Below are 14976 nucleotides of genomic sequence, written 5' to 3' on the forward strand. Positions count from 1 at the left end.
AGGAGGACGGCCCAGGGAGGACACAGGCAGCAGTGGGTCTGGGGAGAGGTGGGGGTGGACTAGGGGGAAAGGGGGCTGGACACTAACCTGGGAAGCACAGCGGGGAAGCTAAACAGCTCAGGAAGAAGAGGCTGGAGGGCCCGGTGGTGCTAAACTGCCCTGCTCTGCCTTCTCCCTGTGGGCCTGGGGTGGACCCTGACTTGCACTTTCCAGAATTGAGGGCAGAAGACCAGGAGGGAGTAGCCTCCATGGAGAGAGAGTTTCCACCTGATGCCTGAGCAGGCTGGGCAGGTGTCATCGTGGTCCCATAAGTTTCCATGGTAGCTGTGAGAGTTGGGACTAATATCCCCATTTTACAGAGTTGAAGCCTGAGGCAGGAATTGCCGGGGATGAGTGGGGTCACTAGGTAACAGAGGGCTCCTGGGTGTTTTCCAGCTCTGCTTTCTGAGGAGCTGCTCCAGGCCACCGGGAGAGGGTCTGCTGGGGATGACAGAGCTTGGGCTGAGAAGCCAAGCTTGGTTTCCTACTCGGTAAGACGGGAAATAACTCCCCCCACCCCAGGCAGGGACACCGGAGGACTGTGTAAGATGATGTGTGTGAAGCCCCGAGCACAGAACTAGTCACAAGGCAGCACCTTCCCGTCCTCCATCCTTACAACCTCAGTGAATAAAACCAGCGTTTGCAGACATCAGTCCAGCTGTGTCGGGACCCAGGCAGGCCGGGTCTAGAGGGGCAGCAGGGGCAGCTCCCCACTTCGATTAGGCTCAGTGGTGACAGTGCTGTCTGTGGGTCCCCACCACCCCCAGCTCGGCCCTGGGCACCCCACCTATGAGATCTCAATCCCCTCCAGCCCCTCTGATGCGCAGGGCCCCTGTGCCTCACAGAGGGAGCCACTCAAGCTAGGTGAGCTGGCTGCAGCTGGTGGTCCCCCTAGAGCCCCCAATCTCTGTGCTGCCACGTGACTGTGTGCCTCACTCCCTGAGAAGCTGTCTGTGCAGGAGGAAGGGAGCCCGGGGTGGGGCTGGAGCACAGCACAGGCTGCCCTCTGGGGTCCTGACCCCACCTTGGGGCCCACCTGGGAGTAGGGGGCGCACCCCAGCTTTCTCTCCCCTGGGGGCATCCAGGACCTAGAGCTGGAAGCAGGAAGTCGGGTTAGAGATTTCCTTTGGGAACACTTTTCCTCTGGGACTCTGGTTCCTGTCCTTTCAAGGAAGCCTGAAGCCCTAGAAGGAATGTTGGGCCCCTGGGAGTCAGGGAGCCTGGGGTCACCTTCCAGGCCAGGCTGCACCACTGCCCTGGCCCCTCCGAGCCTCAGCTCAGTGGCTGAGTCAGGGCATCTAGAAGGTCCCAGGAATAGCCCCCTGAGACTTAGAGGCCCATGCCCCTGACACCTCATGCCAGTGTCCCTCAGGCTGCTCTGCCTGCAAGGCAGCTTGGTGGATAAACGGCCCTCGTGCTCCCCCTGGTGGCCAGTTGCAGTCAGACATACAGCTGCACCCAGAAGCTTCCACATAACAGCAAAGATCAAGACCCTGCAACGGGGGAGACAGGGCAGGAGAGAACCCCAAGACGGAGCTGCACCTCCCCGCCCTCCCAGATCAGGTTCCCAGAGGTCAGTGGTGCCAAAAGGAGGCACTACCAATGTAAAGCAGTCTGAGTGAAAACCACTTAAGTTTGGAGTCTGATGGGCCTGGATTTGAATCTCTTGTGTTCTTTAATCTCGCCTCCTGTCCCTCATCCCTGCAGTGGGCTATTTAGGACATGTTCTGCAAGGCTGTGACCCTCTCTCTGCATGAACAGGCATCCAAAGGAGATGGAAGGGACAAGGCTGGACTGGTGACAGGAATCCACCTGCTAGTGCTCAACCCACAGGCCAGTGGTTCAAAGGTGGCATGCACATCAGTCACCTGATGTCAGGCAGTGCTTCTCAAAGCCGGTCCCTGGACCAGCAGCATAACATCAATGGGGAACTTGTGGGAATTCAGATTCTTGGCTTCCACCCCAGACGTGCTAAATCAGAAACTCTGGGCTGGGGCCCAGCAGCCTCCAGGTGATGCCAATGTCGGGTCCAGTGTGAGAACCCAGTGCTTCAGTAGTGGGGGTGCTGAAAAAGCACCTCGGGTTAGTCCAGTGTCTTAGGCATCAGAATCACCTGTGGAGGTCAAAATACTCACAGGTGCCTGCCCCGCCCCTACTCCCCTACCCTACACCCCACCCCCAGCGATTCTGGGTCAGTGAATCTGAAGTGGGATCCAGGTGTGGATTAAAATAAGTCTGCAGCTGATTCTAATCAGCAGTCACTGCTCTGGTTTTGGACCCTTCTCCCCATACACTACGCATGCCCTTCCTTCAGAGGGGGGGCCCCGGCAGCAGAGAGCAACTTCTCTCCTAGATCAGCAGGGTGGTGCAGAGAATAATCATCAGTTATTGACATCTGGTGGCTGCTTGAGCTACTACAGGCCTGGTGCTGGGGGCTTTGTATCAACATCTCAAGAACCCTATGAATTGTTAGATTTCCCTATTTTATAGATGGAGAAACTGAGGCACAGAGAGGTTAAGTAACTCGCCTTAGGGCACACAGCTACTAAGTGGCAGATCCTGGATTCCAACCTAGTTCCCTCAGACTCCAGAGTCCCCTACTTTTCCTTCCTTGTTTTACAAATAAGAGGAGGGATGACTTGCTGAAGGTCACCAAGGGTGGCACCCATCACAGTTCCTGTACCTTTGCCTTGAAGCTCATCAGTACCGTGGCACCAACTTCAAGATGGGATGAATGGGCCTCTGAGCCAGGTGCCACCCCCAGGAAATAATGCCACCTTTCTGGACAGAAATGTAGCTGGAAAGGGGAGGCAGAGACAGGAATGTGAATTAAGTCACACGGACTTCTGGTATTCACAGGATTCAAGGTGTTAAGGAAATTGTCACTAGCAGCCATCCTGGCTCAAATGTTTGTTGCCCTCTCGGTGCTGGGTCCTGTCCACCATTTCCCAGCTCTGAGAGAAGAAAGAAAAAGCCAAGAAGAGGATCCAAAGGAGTAAAGAAAATATAAAGCCATTTTACTGCTAATGATGCATTTTCCAAAAGCAAGGGAGATTTTGTCCCATAGACGAAGGCCTCTAGTCCAGTGGGGAGGGGGCTGGTTACCACCAGGCGGAGCCCTCACTGCTCTCGAATTCGCCGGGAGATTCGGTAGAGCTCCATCGTGGCCCTGGCGTCCTCCACGGAGTTGTGTCCCAACCGGCTGTCCTGCAGACACAGGCAGAGTGGGGAACTGGGATGGGGCTGCATCCAGGTGCCCCGTGGGACCGGGCCTCCCCTGTTCACACCTGACTTCCAGGGCCCAACGTGGGTCAGTGGGTGAGTCTCCCCAGGCCTCCAACACCCTGGACTCAGCAGGTGGCTGGAGCAGGCCTGGCCTCACCCATTAGCACTAGGCCAGGTGTGGCCGCCACGAAGTCCAGTATCCTGAGAGCCAGGCTGTGCCCTTTTGAGTCCTAGACTTTAGAGTCCTGGAGGGAAGGCCAGGCCCCCAGAGCCGGGTGCAGCCCCAGCCTGGGAAGGCGGTGGTCCTCACCTGGATGTGGCGCCCGAGGAGGCGCTGGCTCAGCACGCGGAGGGACACACGTCTGCAGTACTGCAGGTTGGCCTCGCGCCACAGCAGCTTGTCGGCGGCCGTGTCGTAGATGGCGTAGTTGCTCATGTTCTCCTTCAGTGCCTTGAAGTCATGCTTCAGGTCGTGACCCACCACCAGCTTGCCTTTCAGGAGCTGCAGGATCTGGCCAGGAAGACATGCACCCCACACATCACCCAGGTCCTCTGGGTGGGTGTGGGGCAACTTGGTGCCATCATGGAGGCTGGCGGAGAGCAGCCCCTCCTTAAGATGCTGTGTGACTATGAGCAAATCACCATCCCTCTCTGGGCTTCAAACATACATCATCGATAAAAAGAGGAGACTGGTCCAGGCCCCTCCTCACCCTCAACAGTTTCCTTCTGTGCAGAAGGCCCATCCCCACACCTTCCGTGGTTCTTGTGTGTCATAGCAATGGCTAGAACTTACTGAGCACGCCCCATGGGCCAGGCAGCCTCGAAGTATGTCACATACATTACATCATCTAATCCTTTCAAAAACCCTACAGTGGCAGGTGGAATAACCACCTCCCAAAGATGCCCACGCCCTAATCCCCAGGACCTGTGAACATGTTACTTGGCAAAGGGAAATTAAAGTTGCAGGTGGACTTTAGGTTGCTAATCAGATGATCTGATAATAGGCAGAATTTCTGGATTATCCAGGTAAGCCCAACATCACCCCAAGGGACCTTATATGTGAAGATCAGAGAGATCCGATGTGAGAACTTGATGGGCTGTCGCTGGCTGGGAAGGTGAGGGAAGGGCCGAGAGTCAGGAAGGCCGGCAGCCTTAGCAGCTGGAAAGGACAAAGGAACAGATCCTCTTGCAGAGGCTCCAGAGAGGAACAGCCCCACCCCCCCCACCCCCGCCAAGACCTCAGTCTCAGCCCAGGGAGACCTGCGTGGGATTTCTGGACCACAGAACTGTAAGAAAATACATTTGCATTGTTTTAAGCCACCGGGTCTATGGTTTTGTTACAGCAGGCATAGAAAACTCATACAGCTATGGGGCAGGTGGCAGGGGTCAGGCTGCGTTTAACTGAATTTTATAGATGAAAAAACTGAAGCCCTGACAAGTGCAGTAATTTACTCAAGGTGACTCTGACGGTTATAAACAAATTTTCAGGTTTTCCTTGACACTCCTCTCACAAAAGATGGAGTCTAACTCCCCTCACCTTAAACATGGCCTGGGCTGTGTAACGTCTGACCTCTCTGCGGGGCCAGTGTCCCGGCAGCCCTGAGTTACCTGAAGCCACCATGCTGGGGAGACCACCCTGAGGTAGGGAGATGTGCCCAAGAACGCCAGGACAGGTGGGTAAGCAAACCATCCCAGGATTCCAATCCTTGTCCTGCCAGATGCCTCAGCCAACCCGCTGTGCCCCTCTGCCAAGCCCTGCCCGGACTGCAGATGCTTGAGTGACGTAAATATTGACATTGTTTGGAGCATGGGCTTTTGGGGTGCCTCGCTAAGCACATGAGATACCTGGGACAGTCACACAGCTAGGTAGTGACAGAGCCAGGCCTCTAAGCCAGCAGGCTGGCTCCGGTGCCTGCGTGTCACCCACCATGTTATGCAGAAGAAGCCAGCCTGCTCCAGGCCTCCACCAGCCCAGTGGCCAAGCTGCGGAGGACACCCCAAGAGTGCCCCAGCCCTGTGCCCTGCACGTGTGCCTCCATTCCCACCTCCTCTCCCATGGTGGCCCCATGGAGAGCCTCAATCTTGGCCACACAGGTGGGTCACCTTTCCGTCCCTTGGCTGCCCCTGGGGAGGATGGAAGGGGAGCCTTGGGCCAGCTGTAACAGGCCCCGGCCGAAGAGCAGCTCACGCTGTCTCAGGCCCACCTTGGACATCTCTTCCCCTGTGCCTGGCAAGGAGCCTTCTGGATGGCTCACACCCTCCCGTGTCCTGTTCCTGCTGCTGGTGTCCCCCACCCCCACACTACCATGCGGGGCCTTTGATATGCTCCCCCTTGTGGCCACTTTGCAGAAGAGGAGGCCGAGGCTCTGAAAGCACTGGAGGCAGGGTCTGTCCTGCTAGGGCAACAGGCGGCCTCACCAGCCTGCCCCGCCATTACCATGGTTCTGCTGGGGGCACCTCTGGACAGAGCCCCCGCCCAGCCTGGGGACTGGGGAAAGCGCGCTCGAAGAATGAAGCTGGGCCGCCCCATGAGAGACACCAGCATTTGTCACACTTGAGCTTAGGAGGTACTTGGACTCGGATGCTGCTTTTCTAACAGGTAGTGCCCATGCTGCTGGTCTGGGTGACCAGGGCGCACGACCTCAGAGCAGCGGCTCCGGGGGACTCCTCCGCGTGGGGGAAAGCGCTCTGGCCGGCACCCAGGGCAGGGGTAGAGGCGCAGGCCGGCTGTGGGCCACATGCCTTTCCTTGCTGACATCTTTATGTTTCTGAATAACGTGGTCTGTTTTCCCGGTCTAGGGGCTGGCTCAGGCCCAGTTTACGCAAAGCTCTGAGGGGACTGTCCACGCATCCCAGTGTCGGCCGCAGCCAGTCCCAGGCGTAAAAGGGCCAAGTCATCATGAGGTGGTTTCCTGAGAAATTCATCACTTCCTGAGCCCAAGGGCCCCCAAAGGGGCTACATTCAGGACCATGAGACTCATCATGAGACAAATAAAATAAGAGGGGGTGGACAAGCAGAAGAAAGGAAGAAGACGTAGGGAAAACAGAAGAGTTTATCTGGCAGAGAGACGCCAGCTCTTCAGAATAAAGATGCTGGGCACCTGGTAGGAAAGGCTACTGGGACTTGCTGTGTGGTCTCAGGGAGGTTGAAGACCACCTCTGGGCTTCAGTTTCCCCATTTGTAAGGGGAGGGCCTGGTAAGGTGAGGCTCCACAGACTTTCTGAGGTCAGGCTGGGAGGGAAACCCAGGAAAGGGAGAGGGGCCAGCTGGCAGAGCCTCAGGGCTCTGTGACCTGCTGGCAGCCGACCTGCCCTGAATCAGTGTCATGAGGCTGGTGTGTCAAACGCAGGGGCGGCTCGGATTCCTGGAAAGAACTGGAGTGGGCAGGGGAAAGGGACATTCATCCATTGTTCTCATCACCTGGCACTGTGCCAGGTACTTTCCTCGCTTCATCATGAGGCCTCTCAACAAGAATAATCTTCCTTTGATTTTATGGTGAAGGAGGCTGGGGATCAGAGAGGGTAAGAGGCTTGCCCAGGTCACACAGTTGATTGCCAAGATGCAGTGTCCGGATCTGCCTGACCCTGTCACTATTATTATAGTTGTTATTATTACCACCTACTGGGAACCGTGGGGCTCTGTTAGCATTATTAATTTCAGAGTGCAGAGCACTGCTGGGCCTTGACAGCACTCAGTGAAGATTTCTTGAACTGGGAATATGGCCCCTATAAGGCGGGGATTATCATATCATCTTATCAACAGGGAAGGGGAGATGCAGAGTGGTGTGTACCCACGTCACATGCGGGAGGTGGGGGGTGACAGGCCCAGTCCGCCTGCATTCTCTCCCCACTGTGTTTCCCCTCTAGTGCAAGTATTTCCCAGATGGTCCTGATCAAAAAATCACCTGGGGGACCTCGTGAAAAATCCAGAGGACAGGACCCTACTCTTCACCTACTGAATCAACAGTACCAGGAGAGGGGCATTAGCAAAGTTTCCAGGGTGTTCTTCCCTACTGCCAAGTTTGGAAATCCCTGCACAGAAGCCTGTCCAGCAGCTCAGAGCCCGCCACCTCCACTGTGCCTCTGTCTTTCCATCTTTCTACTGGTTCATGCATCCATTCATCCATTCCTGGCTGCCAGGAGACGTGATTCTAAGGGCCTCTGAAGAGCGTTGCCCTTGTGGAGGCCCGGGTCCCCTACTGTCATCTTCAGGAGTGGCTCTGGTCCCCCTCTTTCCTCCTGTCCCCTGCCAAGCTCTCCAGGTGCCCCTGTCCCCAGCTCGTGTCTGCTTCCCACAAGGCAGCTTACGTGGGGTAAACCTGGATGGCGAGGTTTACCCTCATCCATCTGGCTGAGCCCCAGAGAGGCCCGACGAGGCACTCCGACCCAGGCAAGGGCTACCCACGGGTACAGCTGCAATCACTCCCTGTTCACAAGCCACTGTCACCTCCTGTTTCCCACCTAAACCACGATGCCACCCAAGATTCAGTTTCTTTATTTACAACTAACAGTCATTGTTATTCCCCGACCTAAGTCACGGGGTGGATGCTACTGCCATACTGGGTTAACATTAAAAGAGCATTTAGTTACAAGAGTGAGTTACAAGCAATTAACAATTACTGTTAGATTGAAAAATTAATTAAAAAAGCATGAACCTGCCAGGTGAGAGCCCTGAATCTGAGCACTGAGTTGTATCCCAGCTTGCTGTGTGGTCCTGAGCACATCACCACCCTTCTCTGGACCTCGGTCTCCTCAGGGTTCCCTCCTGTACTGACAGTCTGATTTGTGGGGCTCTCTGTAGACCAGGGTTCCCAACCTTGGCATTATTAGCATTTGGGGCCAGATGCTTCTTTGGTATGAGTGTTTAGCCTGTGCACTGTAGGATGTTCACCATCATCCCTGGCCTCAATCCACTGGATGAAAGAATCAGCTCCCCGCCTCACTTATGCCAAACAAAAATGTCTCCAGGTACTGCTACAAGTCCCCCCGGGGGCAACATCACAGTGCATTGAGAACCACTGCTCTAGAAGACAGTCAGACCTACAGGTGTCAGAAGATAATGAGGCAATTACCTTGCGTTGTAAAAGCGATGTAATCAGATTACAAAAAAAAATAAAAATAAGAAAGAGAAGTAGGTGAGGGGAACCCACTCAAAATCTCAGTGCCTGGTGGCAGCACCATTCCTCGGTGGAATTGGGGGCTTAGTGTCTCCCCAGAGCCCTCCTGGCTTCTATGGCCTAGTCTGTGGCTCGCCGCTAGCCAGGCCCACTCACCGCTCCTGTGGGAGGGAGAGACCGGTTGGTGAGCGGCCTTTGAGAAATAACTGTGTGACACCAATGCCTGGTGAGCCCTAGACTCACCTAAGAGGTGTCACCTGGCCTGAGGGGACTGATAAATGGCTGATAGGCTTCTGCCCTTTGGGCGACCCCAGCACATCTTGAGGCCTGTGAGCCTGATCTTTGGGGTTAAAACACTTGTGGGTGATGAGTGGGATCCAGCTGCCTCCTTGTCTTCGTTCATGAAAACCAATGATGGCGGCTGCCTTGTACCACACCCCCCCCCACCACACTGCGCCGACACTGCCCTTAGCGTTCACAGAGCGCATTTACACACTTTCATCATGGGATCAGAACATTACAGAGCAAGCCCTGGGGCCAGAATTTGTCTCTGCTCCACCCCTTCCTTGCACAGTTTGCTCAGCCTTGTGCCTTAGTTTGCTCATCTATAAAATGGGTTGCAGTGGGAGTAAAGGCAATGGTGTGTTAAAAAGTGCTTAGAATAAGGCCTGGACAGGATGCTGGATATCCCTGTGCTACTTCATCTCCCCTGTGTTGCAGAGGGGCCTACTGCAGGGCACAGGGAGGTTTGGCAACAAGCCAGAGGACACAGGAAAATCAGATGACAGAGCTCAGATTGGACCCACATCCAGCCAAGTCTAAAGGCAGTGAGCTTGCTCTCTGCCCCCTGGGCTAGATGTGTATAGCTGCACCTTGACAGCAAAGGCCAACGCGAGGACAGAGGCGATTCTGTTCCATGCGGCTGCCAGAACTCCTGCATTGTATAAATCAATTCAACTCCAATCCCGGAAACATTCTCAGGGCAACTTCTGTGTGCCAAGCACAACGTCCAACCTGGGGGCAGAGGAAGTACAGGGCAGGAGCTGTGGAGCTAGGCAGGCCTGAGTGGGTGGCTAGGTAAGCTTTAAAGTGTGTGAGCTGTACCTGTATGTAGCAAGGAGGGCAAGGGTGGGGTGGGGTGGGGAGGGGGAGGGGGTGGGGAAGGGCATCACACAGGACTCCTCTGGCCTGGACCTGGCCAGAATGTCAGTATTTCTAAGGGAATGGATAAGGGACGGGGAGAGTAGGGTTGGGCTGAACCACAGGAGGGCAATGGCTGAGCTGAGAGAAGGAAGAAAAGGCAGGTAGGTGGGGTGTGGAGGACCATGGACGTTGGGCTGGAGAACCTTAGGCAATGGGGAGTCTTAGCACTATTTGAACAGGGGGGTGGGGATGGGGACGAGGGCTATGATCTGAGCCAGGTCTGGGGAAGTTTCTTGGGCAGCAGGGTAGGAGATACTGGCAACGAGCCTGTCTGGAGGGCCAGAACCTAAGACCATGGCTCTCCAGGGAAGTTGGAGAAGGGTCCTGGATGTATTATCTGGGTTTCCACCCTATTCTCTCACAGGCACACAGTGAGCATCAGCAATGAACTGGGCACTATCCTTAGGGCTACCAGCCATGTCACTATTCCCAACCTACAGGAGGCCAGGGAGGAGGCACTACACTCCTTTTTCATGATGAGAAAACTGAGGCTCAAAAAGATTCAATAAATTGCAAAGGTCACAGAACCAGTAAGTAATGGAGCAGGAAATATGCACCCCAGATGTGGTTCCAAAGAGCTGCCTGGTCTTCAGATCCCTGGCCTCCCCCGCTGAATGGCTAAGTATCCACTCTGGGCAGTGCTCCGTGTTACTCACTGTAAGGGCCTGGCATAATCTCCAACTGAGAAACAAAAGCATTTCGGCACCAAGTCTGGATGAGGACCGAGGAGTCCCAACTCCCAGGCCAGTGCCGAGGGCGTCCATGGAAATGCATTTCTCCGCTGCCTCCTCTCCCCCTGCTCTGGGCTCTTCTGCTCTTTCTGCCCCATAATGGGAAGGGAGGCTGTGGAGGAGAAGAAGGCATGGGTCTGTGCAGCCCGCCTAACTGCTCAGTGGGGATCTGACTGTGGGCAACTCCAAGCAGTGTCCCTGGGCCTCCCATCAGCACCTGAACAGACCCTCCTCTTCTTTACATTGCACCCCTTCCCAGTGGCTCACCGTTGTTCTCCTCTGTCCTAATGCTTCCTTCTTTCCCATCGTCTGGGATGACTAATGACCAAAGCCCTTGCAACTGCTCCCTGGGGGCCCTGCACTCTTCTCTCTGCTGTCAACTCTCTCCTCACTCCCATCCATCCTCCCCAGCAGCCCCGTTGAGGTTTTCTTGACAGTGGTTTTGATCCTGCCGTGCTCTTGCTCAAGAATCTTCCACGGCTCTCGACGGCCCACTGAGTTGCATACAGATTCCTCCCATCCCTTGCAAATAGCACCAGCCTCATGGAGTCTTTCCAGAACCACCCTGATGTACTGTGCCCTGCCCTCAGGGCTCCTCAGTATCCCCTTAGTACTTCTAGAACAGTGTTGTCCAATAGAAAAATATATAATGTGAGCCACGTATGTAACTTTAGATCATCCAACAGCCATATTTAAAAAGGTAAAAAGAAATAGGTGAAATCAGTTTTACTGTGTTTTATTTAACCTAATATATCAAAAATATTACTATTTCAATAAACAGTTTATATAAAAAATTATTGAGGTAATTTCTGATTTTTTTATACAAGTCTTTGAAATCCAGTGTGTATTTTACACTTATAGCAAATCTCAGTTCAGACCAGCCACTTTTCAGGTGTCCACCCACCACACGTGACCGGTGGCCCCCTGCTGGACACACAGCTCTAGAGGATTGGAGCCTTCCTCATTCTATTATCTGAACGTATGTGAATTATTTACTAGTATGGGTTGAATTGTGTTCCCCTCTCCAATTCATTTGTTGAAATCCTAACCCTCAGTACCTCAAAATGTGACTTCTTTGGAAATAGGGTCATTGAAGGTATTATTGTTAGGATGAGGTCATACTGGAGTAGGTTGGGTCCCTAACCTATATGACCGGGGTCCTTACAAAAAGGGGAAATTTGAGTACAGAGACAAGCGCACAGGGAGAATGCCATGTGAGCACGAAGGTGGAGATTGGGCCATATTTCTCCAAGTCAAGGAACCAAAGATGGCCAGCAAATTGTCAGAAGCTGAGAGAGAGACACAGGCAGGTTCTCCCTCGCAGCCCTCAGAAGGAACCAGCTCTGCAGACACCTTGATCTCGGACTTCTAGCCTCCAGAACTGTGAGACAAGACATTTCCGTTGTCTAAGCCACCCATTTGTGGTACTTTTTTACAGCAGCCCTAGCAAACCAATGTTTGGTTTGTGAGGCTCAAGAGAGCCTCAGTTTCCTCATCTGGGATGTGAGGACTATTAAGCAACAATCAGAGCAGCTAACAGTTTCTGAGGACTTACACACACACTCTCTCCAGGCACTTCCTCCTTCCTCTCAATAACCCTATGAAATTGCTATCATTATCACCCTCATTTTCATTTCCAGGTGGAGAAATGGGGTACAGAGAGGGTGAGGAACTTGCCCAAGGTAACTTAGCAGGTGAGGAACAAAGCCAAGATTCAAACCTGGCCTTCTTAGCTCTGTGCTAACGGCTCCTGGCGGGCTGTTTGGTGAATGGCTCCTGGGTGGCAAGTGCTCAGGAGAACGGCGGGTGAGTGACCGGTGCTCAGGAAACAGTGGCCATTGTTGTGGCCGTGTCTCCAGCGCCTGGAGCCTGGCACGCACAGTGTGGGATTGCGGCGAACCTCAGCTCCCTGGGTTCTACCTGAACTTCCCCCAGATGAGTTCACCTTCCCAGAAATGACGAACCCTGGTGCCACTTTTACAGTGATTAAGTTTCCTTTTCACCTAGTGATTCAGAGAAACAGAAAGTAAACTGGAGAAGATGTCACAATAAGCTGGAGGGCAAGAGGGTGGAGATCTTGGGGTGGCATACTGACTTCTGTGAGTGGATGGCCTGCTGCAGGTCTGGAAGTGAGCTTCCCCTCACTCAGCCCAGGGGGCTCTGGCCTGTCCTCCAAGATCAGGAAGGCCCCCTTCCAAGGGCCCAGCCAGTGACCTGTCCATCATCTCCCCACAGGGCTCCCCAGGGACAGCCAGGTGAAGAAGAAAGAATGGGGAATTAGCCCCCAAATCATTGTGCAGGGAACATCAGGCAGGATTCTGTTTCCCCATCACAAGACCAGTAAAGTAGACCAGATGCCCTGAAGGCTGCTCCCAGATGTGAGTCTAAGGCTGTCTGATGGCAGGAAGCCTTCTCAGGGACAGACACACCAACGGGTTTCTCCCCACACAGGGGTGGCAGGGAATCTTATGTGGCTGGGGTCACAGGTCACAGATTTGGCAACCGAGGAAGGTGCCAGGGAAGTGTGGGTGGTCTAGGGGATTGTCTGCATCTTTCATTGGCCTAGCCGGCACATGGCCCTTCACTTACCTCCAGCCTGGCCACGGCGAACGGGACAGCCCCCTCCATGCTCTGAGCGGTGATCCCGCTGACAGGGGTTCTGTAATCAGTGATCTCCCCCTCGGGCCGGATGAACTTGTCGTAGAGCACGGTTCCGTGGATGTCCACGAGGCTGCAACGAGCCAAGCCGCTCTCCTGAAAGGGCCCCAGCCCCACCATCTCGCAGTCCATGGCCACCACATCCATGCCTCTCGCCATGTTCCACCAGGACCCTCAGATGTGCTGGAGAGGGGGCGGCAGGAGAGGTATCACTCGAGGGCCAGCCGAGGCCCCAGGCATCCTCAGCCACCTCCCAGCCAGCCTACACCCTCTGCCCTGCCCTTTGTCACAAACACCACCTGGCACAGAAGGAAGTTGGCCTCTTGCCACCCCAGCTGACTTCTTCAGCATGGCCGTCCCGGGGTCTCTCTCTGGTCCTGCCTGGCAGCCTTAGGAACAGGAGGCCCCCTCCCACCACCTCCTCTGGCCGCTACTCAGGAGAAATGCCTTGAACCCTCCATCCTGTCTCCCGTTCTCACCTGTCTGCCTCTAGGGTGTCACTCCACGACTACTGCAGTTGCTCTTAGCAGTGACTCATCTCTGACTTCAAGCCGGGAATCCTGACCGTTTCAGTTTCTGGTTCGTTATCAAGTGAAGTCAGGGGTGGGAGGCCGGGCACATGGGCTGGGCTGCTCCATTTCCTCTGGCTGCCGGCAGGTGGGGAGCTCCGTGGCCTAAGTCAGGACTGATGAAGCTGGCACGCCCCCTGTCTGGGTGTCCCCCCTTGTCCCCTGCCCTCCCCCTAACCGCTGAAGCCCTCCCCCACCTCAGATGACGCAGCTGAGTGGATGGAGTGCATTGCAACAGCTGTCTTTCCTTTCTTACCCTCCGCCCAGAGAATAAACATCCCCAGGACTTGAGCCCAGGGAATGTCCCACAACTTCCGGGCAGCCACTGATCTGACACTCTGTGAGGTCTTTTACAGGGGCAGGGAGAGCTGGCTCTTGGGACACTGAGGCTATTAATTGGGAAGGGCCGGCAAAGGCCCAGCAAAGGCCAGCAGGCAGTGAGGGGGCCTCATAGCCCCCACTGGTTCAGGGGTGCCTCAGAAATGGCCATCTGTCTGCCCTCAACGCTCTCTGCCTCTGACTGGGCTGACAGTTGAGGACAAAGAAGCAGCTGTGGAGGGAGATTCCACCAGCCCCACCATATTTCCTAGGGGCTACTCTCTCCCAGGCTAGAACTTTGACCCCTTAGAACAGTGCCTGAACATAGGGAGCACTCAGTATTTACTGAATAAATGAGTGAGTTATAACTGGGGCAAAAACAGAATCAGCTATAATGAGGAAATCATTCATCAGACGAGATTGAATGATGAGTTGGGAGCTCCCCATCTTCCCTCCTTCCCCAGATCCATACAGGACAAGCTTTGAGCAGTCGGATCTGATTGTCCGCAGTTGTCACAAAGATTTGTGGCTTAGAAAGAAATTTCCCCAGGTACTTGGTGTTTTCACCGAGTGACATCCAACTTCATTTAACAGATCTCAAAAATAAAACCAGATACTGAAATATGTTTAAAGGATAAGGCATTGTTCCTGTTTGTTGTTCAACTGGTTCAAATTTGAGTTAGGAGTTGTGTTTGGTTCCTATTTTTGAATGAGCAACTTTTGCTTGAATTCAGACTGGGAACTTTTTGTTTCTCAGATGCATAAAGGCTTGTTATTCTGATTTAGGGGGAGATGAAGTAAAATTCCTGTTACTTTAAATGATTGTGCATTGAAAAAGTAACCCTCTAAAGATCCAGTTGGAGGTTTCTGTTTCTACAATCCCCATAGGACCCCACATCCCTCTGGTTGAACTGCACACATCAACGTCCCCACTGCAGGCCTCACCCCCTCACCTCCACTGGCCTCCCTGGGACTCGGAACACATTCCTGCCCCTCCGATTTTTTCCCCATGGTCGTTGTGGGCCTGCTCCATGGTCAGGTCCAAATCTGCACCTTCAAGTCTTCCCTGCGTTTCTCTTTTCTACGCATGGCCCTGCCCCAGTCCTCACCTGCCCC

At 54.2% G+C, this 14976-nt stretch overlaps 1 protein-coding gene across 3 annotated transcripts; it reads right to left on the minus strand.

Moving 5' to 3' along the window:
* Positions 1 to 3037: 3037 nt before the first annotated feature.
* On the minus strand, positions 3038 to 13659 carry ISG20 (interferon stimulated exonuclease gene 20). Of its 3 annotated transcripts, none has more exons than XM_006178554.3 (4): positions 13453 to 13659; positions 12905 to 13156; positions 3575 to 3775; positions 3038 to 3246 (listed from the first exon to the last, which is right to left on the minus strand). In XM_006178554.3, the coding sequence occupies exons 2-4, from the start codon at positions 13130 to 13132 to the stop codon at positions 3160 to 3162; spliced, it is 516 nt and encodes a 171-aa protein (XP_006178616.2). In that variant the 5' UTR covers positions 13133 to 13156; positions 13453 to 13659; the 3' UTR covers positions 3038 to 3159. The 3 variants fall into 3 exon arrangements, with proteins under 3 accessions (XP_006178616.2, XP_032324891.1, XP_032324892.1); XM_032469000.1 differs by lacking the exon at positions 13453 to 13659 and adding an exon at positions 13273 to 13439; XM_032469001.1 differs by lacking the exon at positions 13453 to 13659 and having other exon boundaries at positions 12905 to 13255.
* Positions 13660 to 14976: the final 1317 nt, after the last annotated feature.

Source organism: Camelus ferus, chromosome 27 (genome assembly GCF_009834535.1).
Source record: "Camelus ferus isolate YT-003-E chromosome 27, BCGSAC_Cfer_1.0, whole genome shotgun sequence".
Lineage (NCBI taxonomy): Eukaryota > Metazoa > Chordata > Mammalia > Artiodactyla > Camelidae > Camelus > Camelus ferus.

Coding starts and splice junctions, on each gene's coding strand:
- ISG20 (XM_006178554.3), bottom strand. CDS start 13,132: ATGGCGAGAGGCATGGATGTGGTGGCCATGGACTGCGAGATGGTGGGG. Junction 3,776..12,904: donor TCGCCGTGGCCAGGCTGGAG/GTAAGTGAAGGG, acceptor CTTCCTGGCCAG/ATCCTGCAGCTCCTGAAAGG. Junction 3,247..3,574: donor TCCTCGGGCGCCACATCCAG/GTGAGGACCACC, acceptor CTGTGTCTGCAG/GACAGCCGGTTGGGACACAA.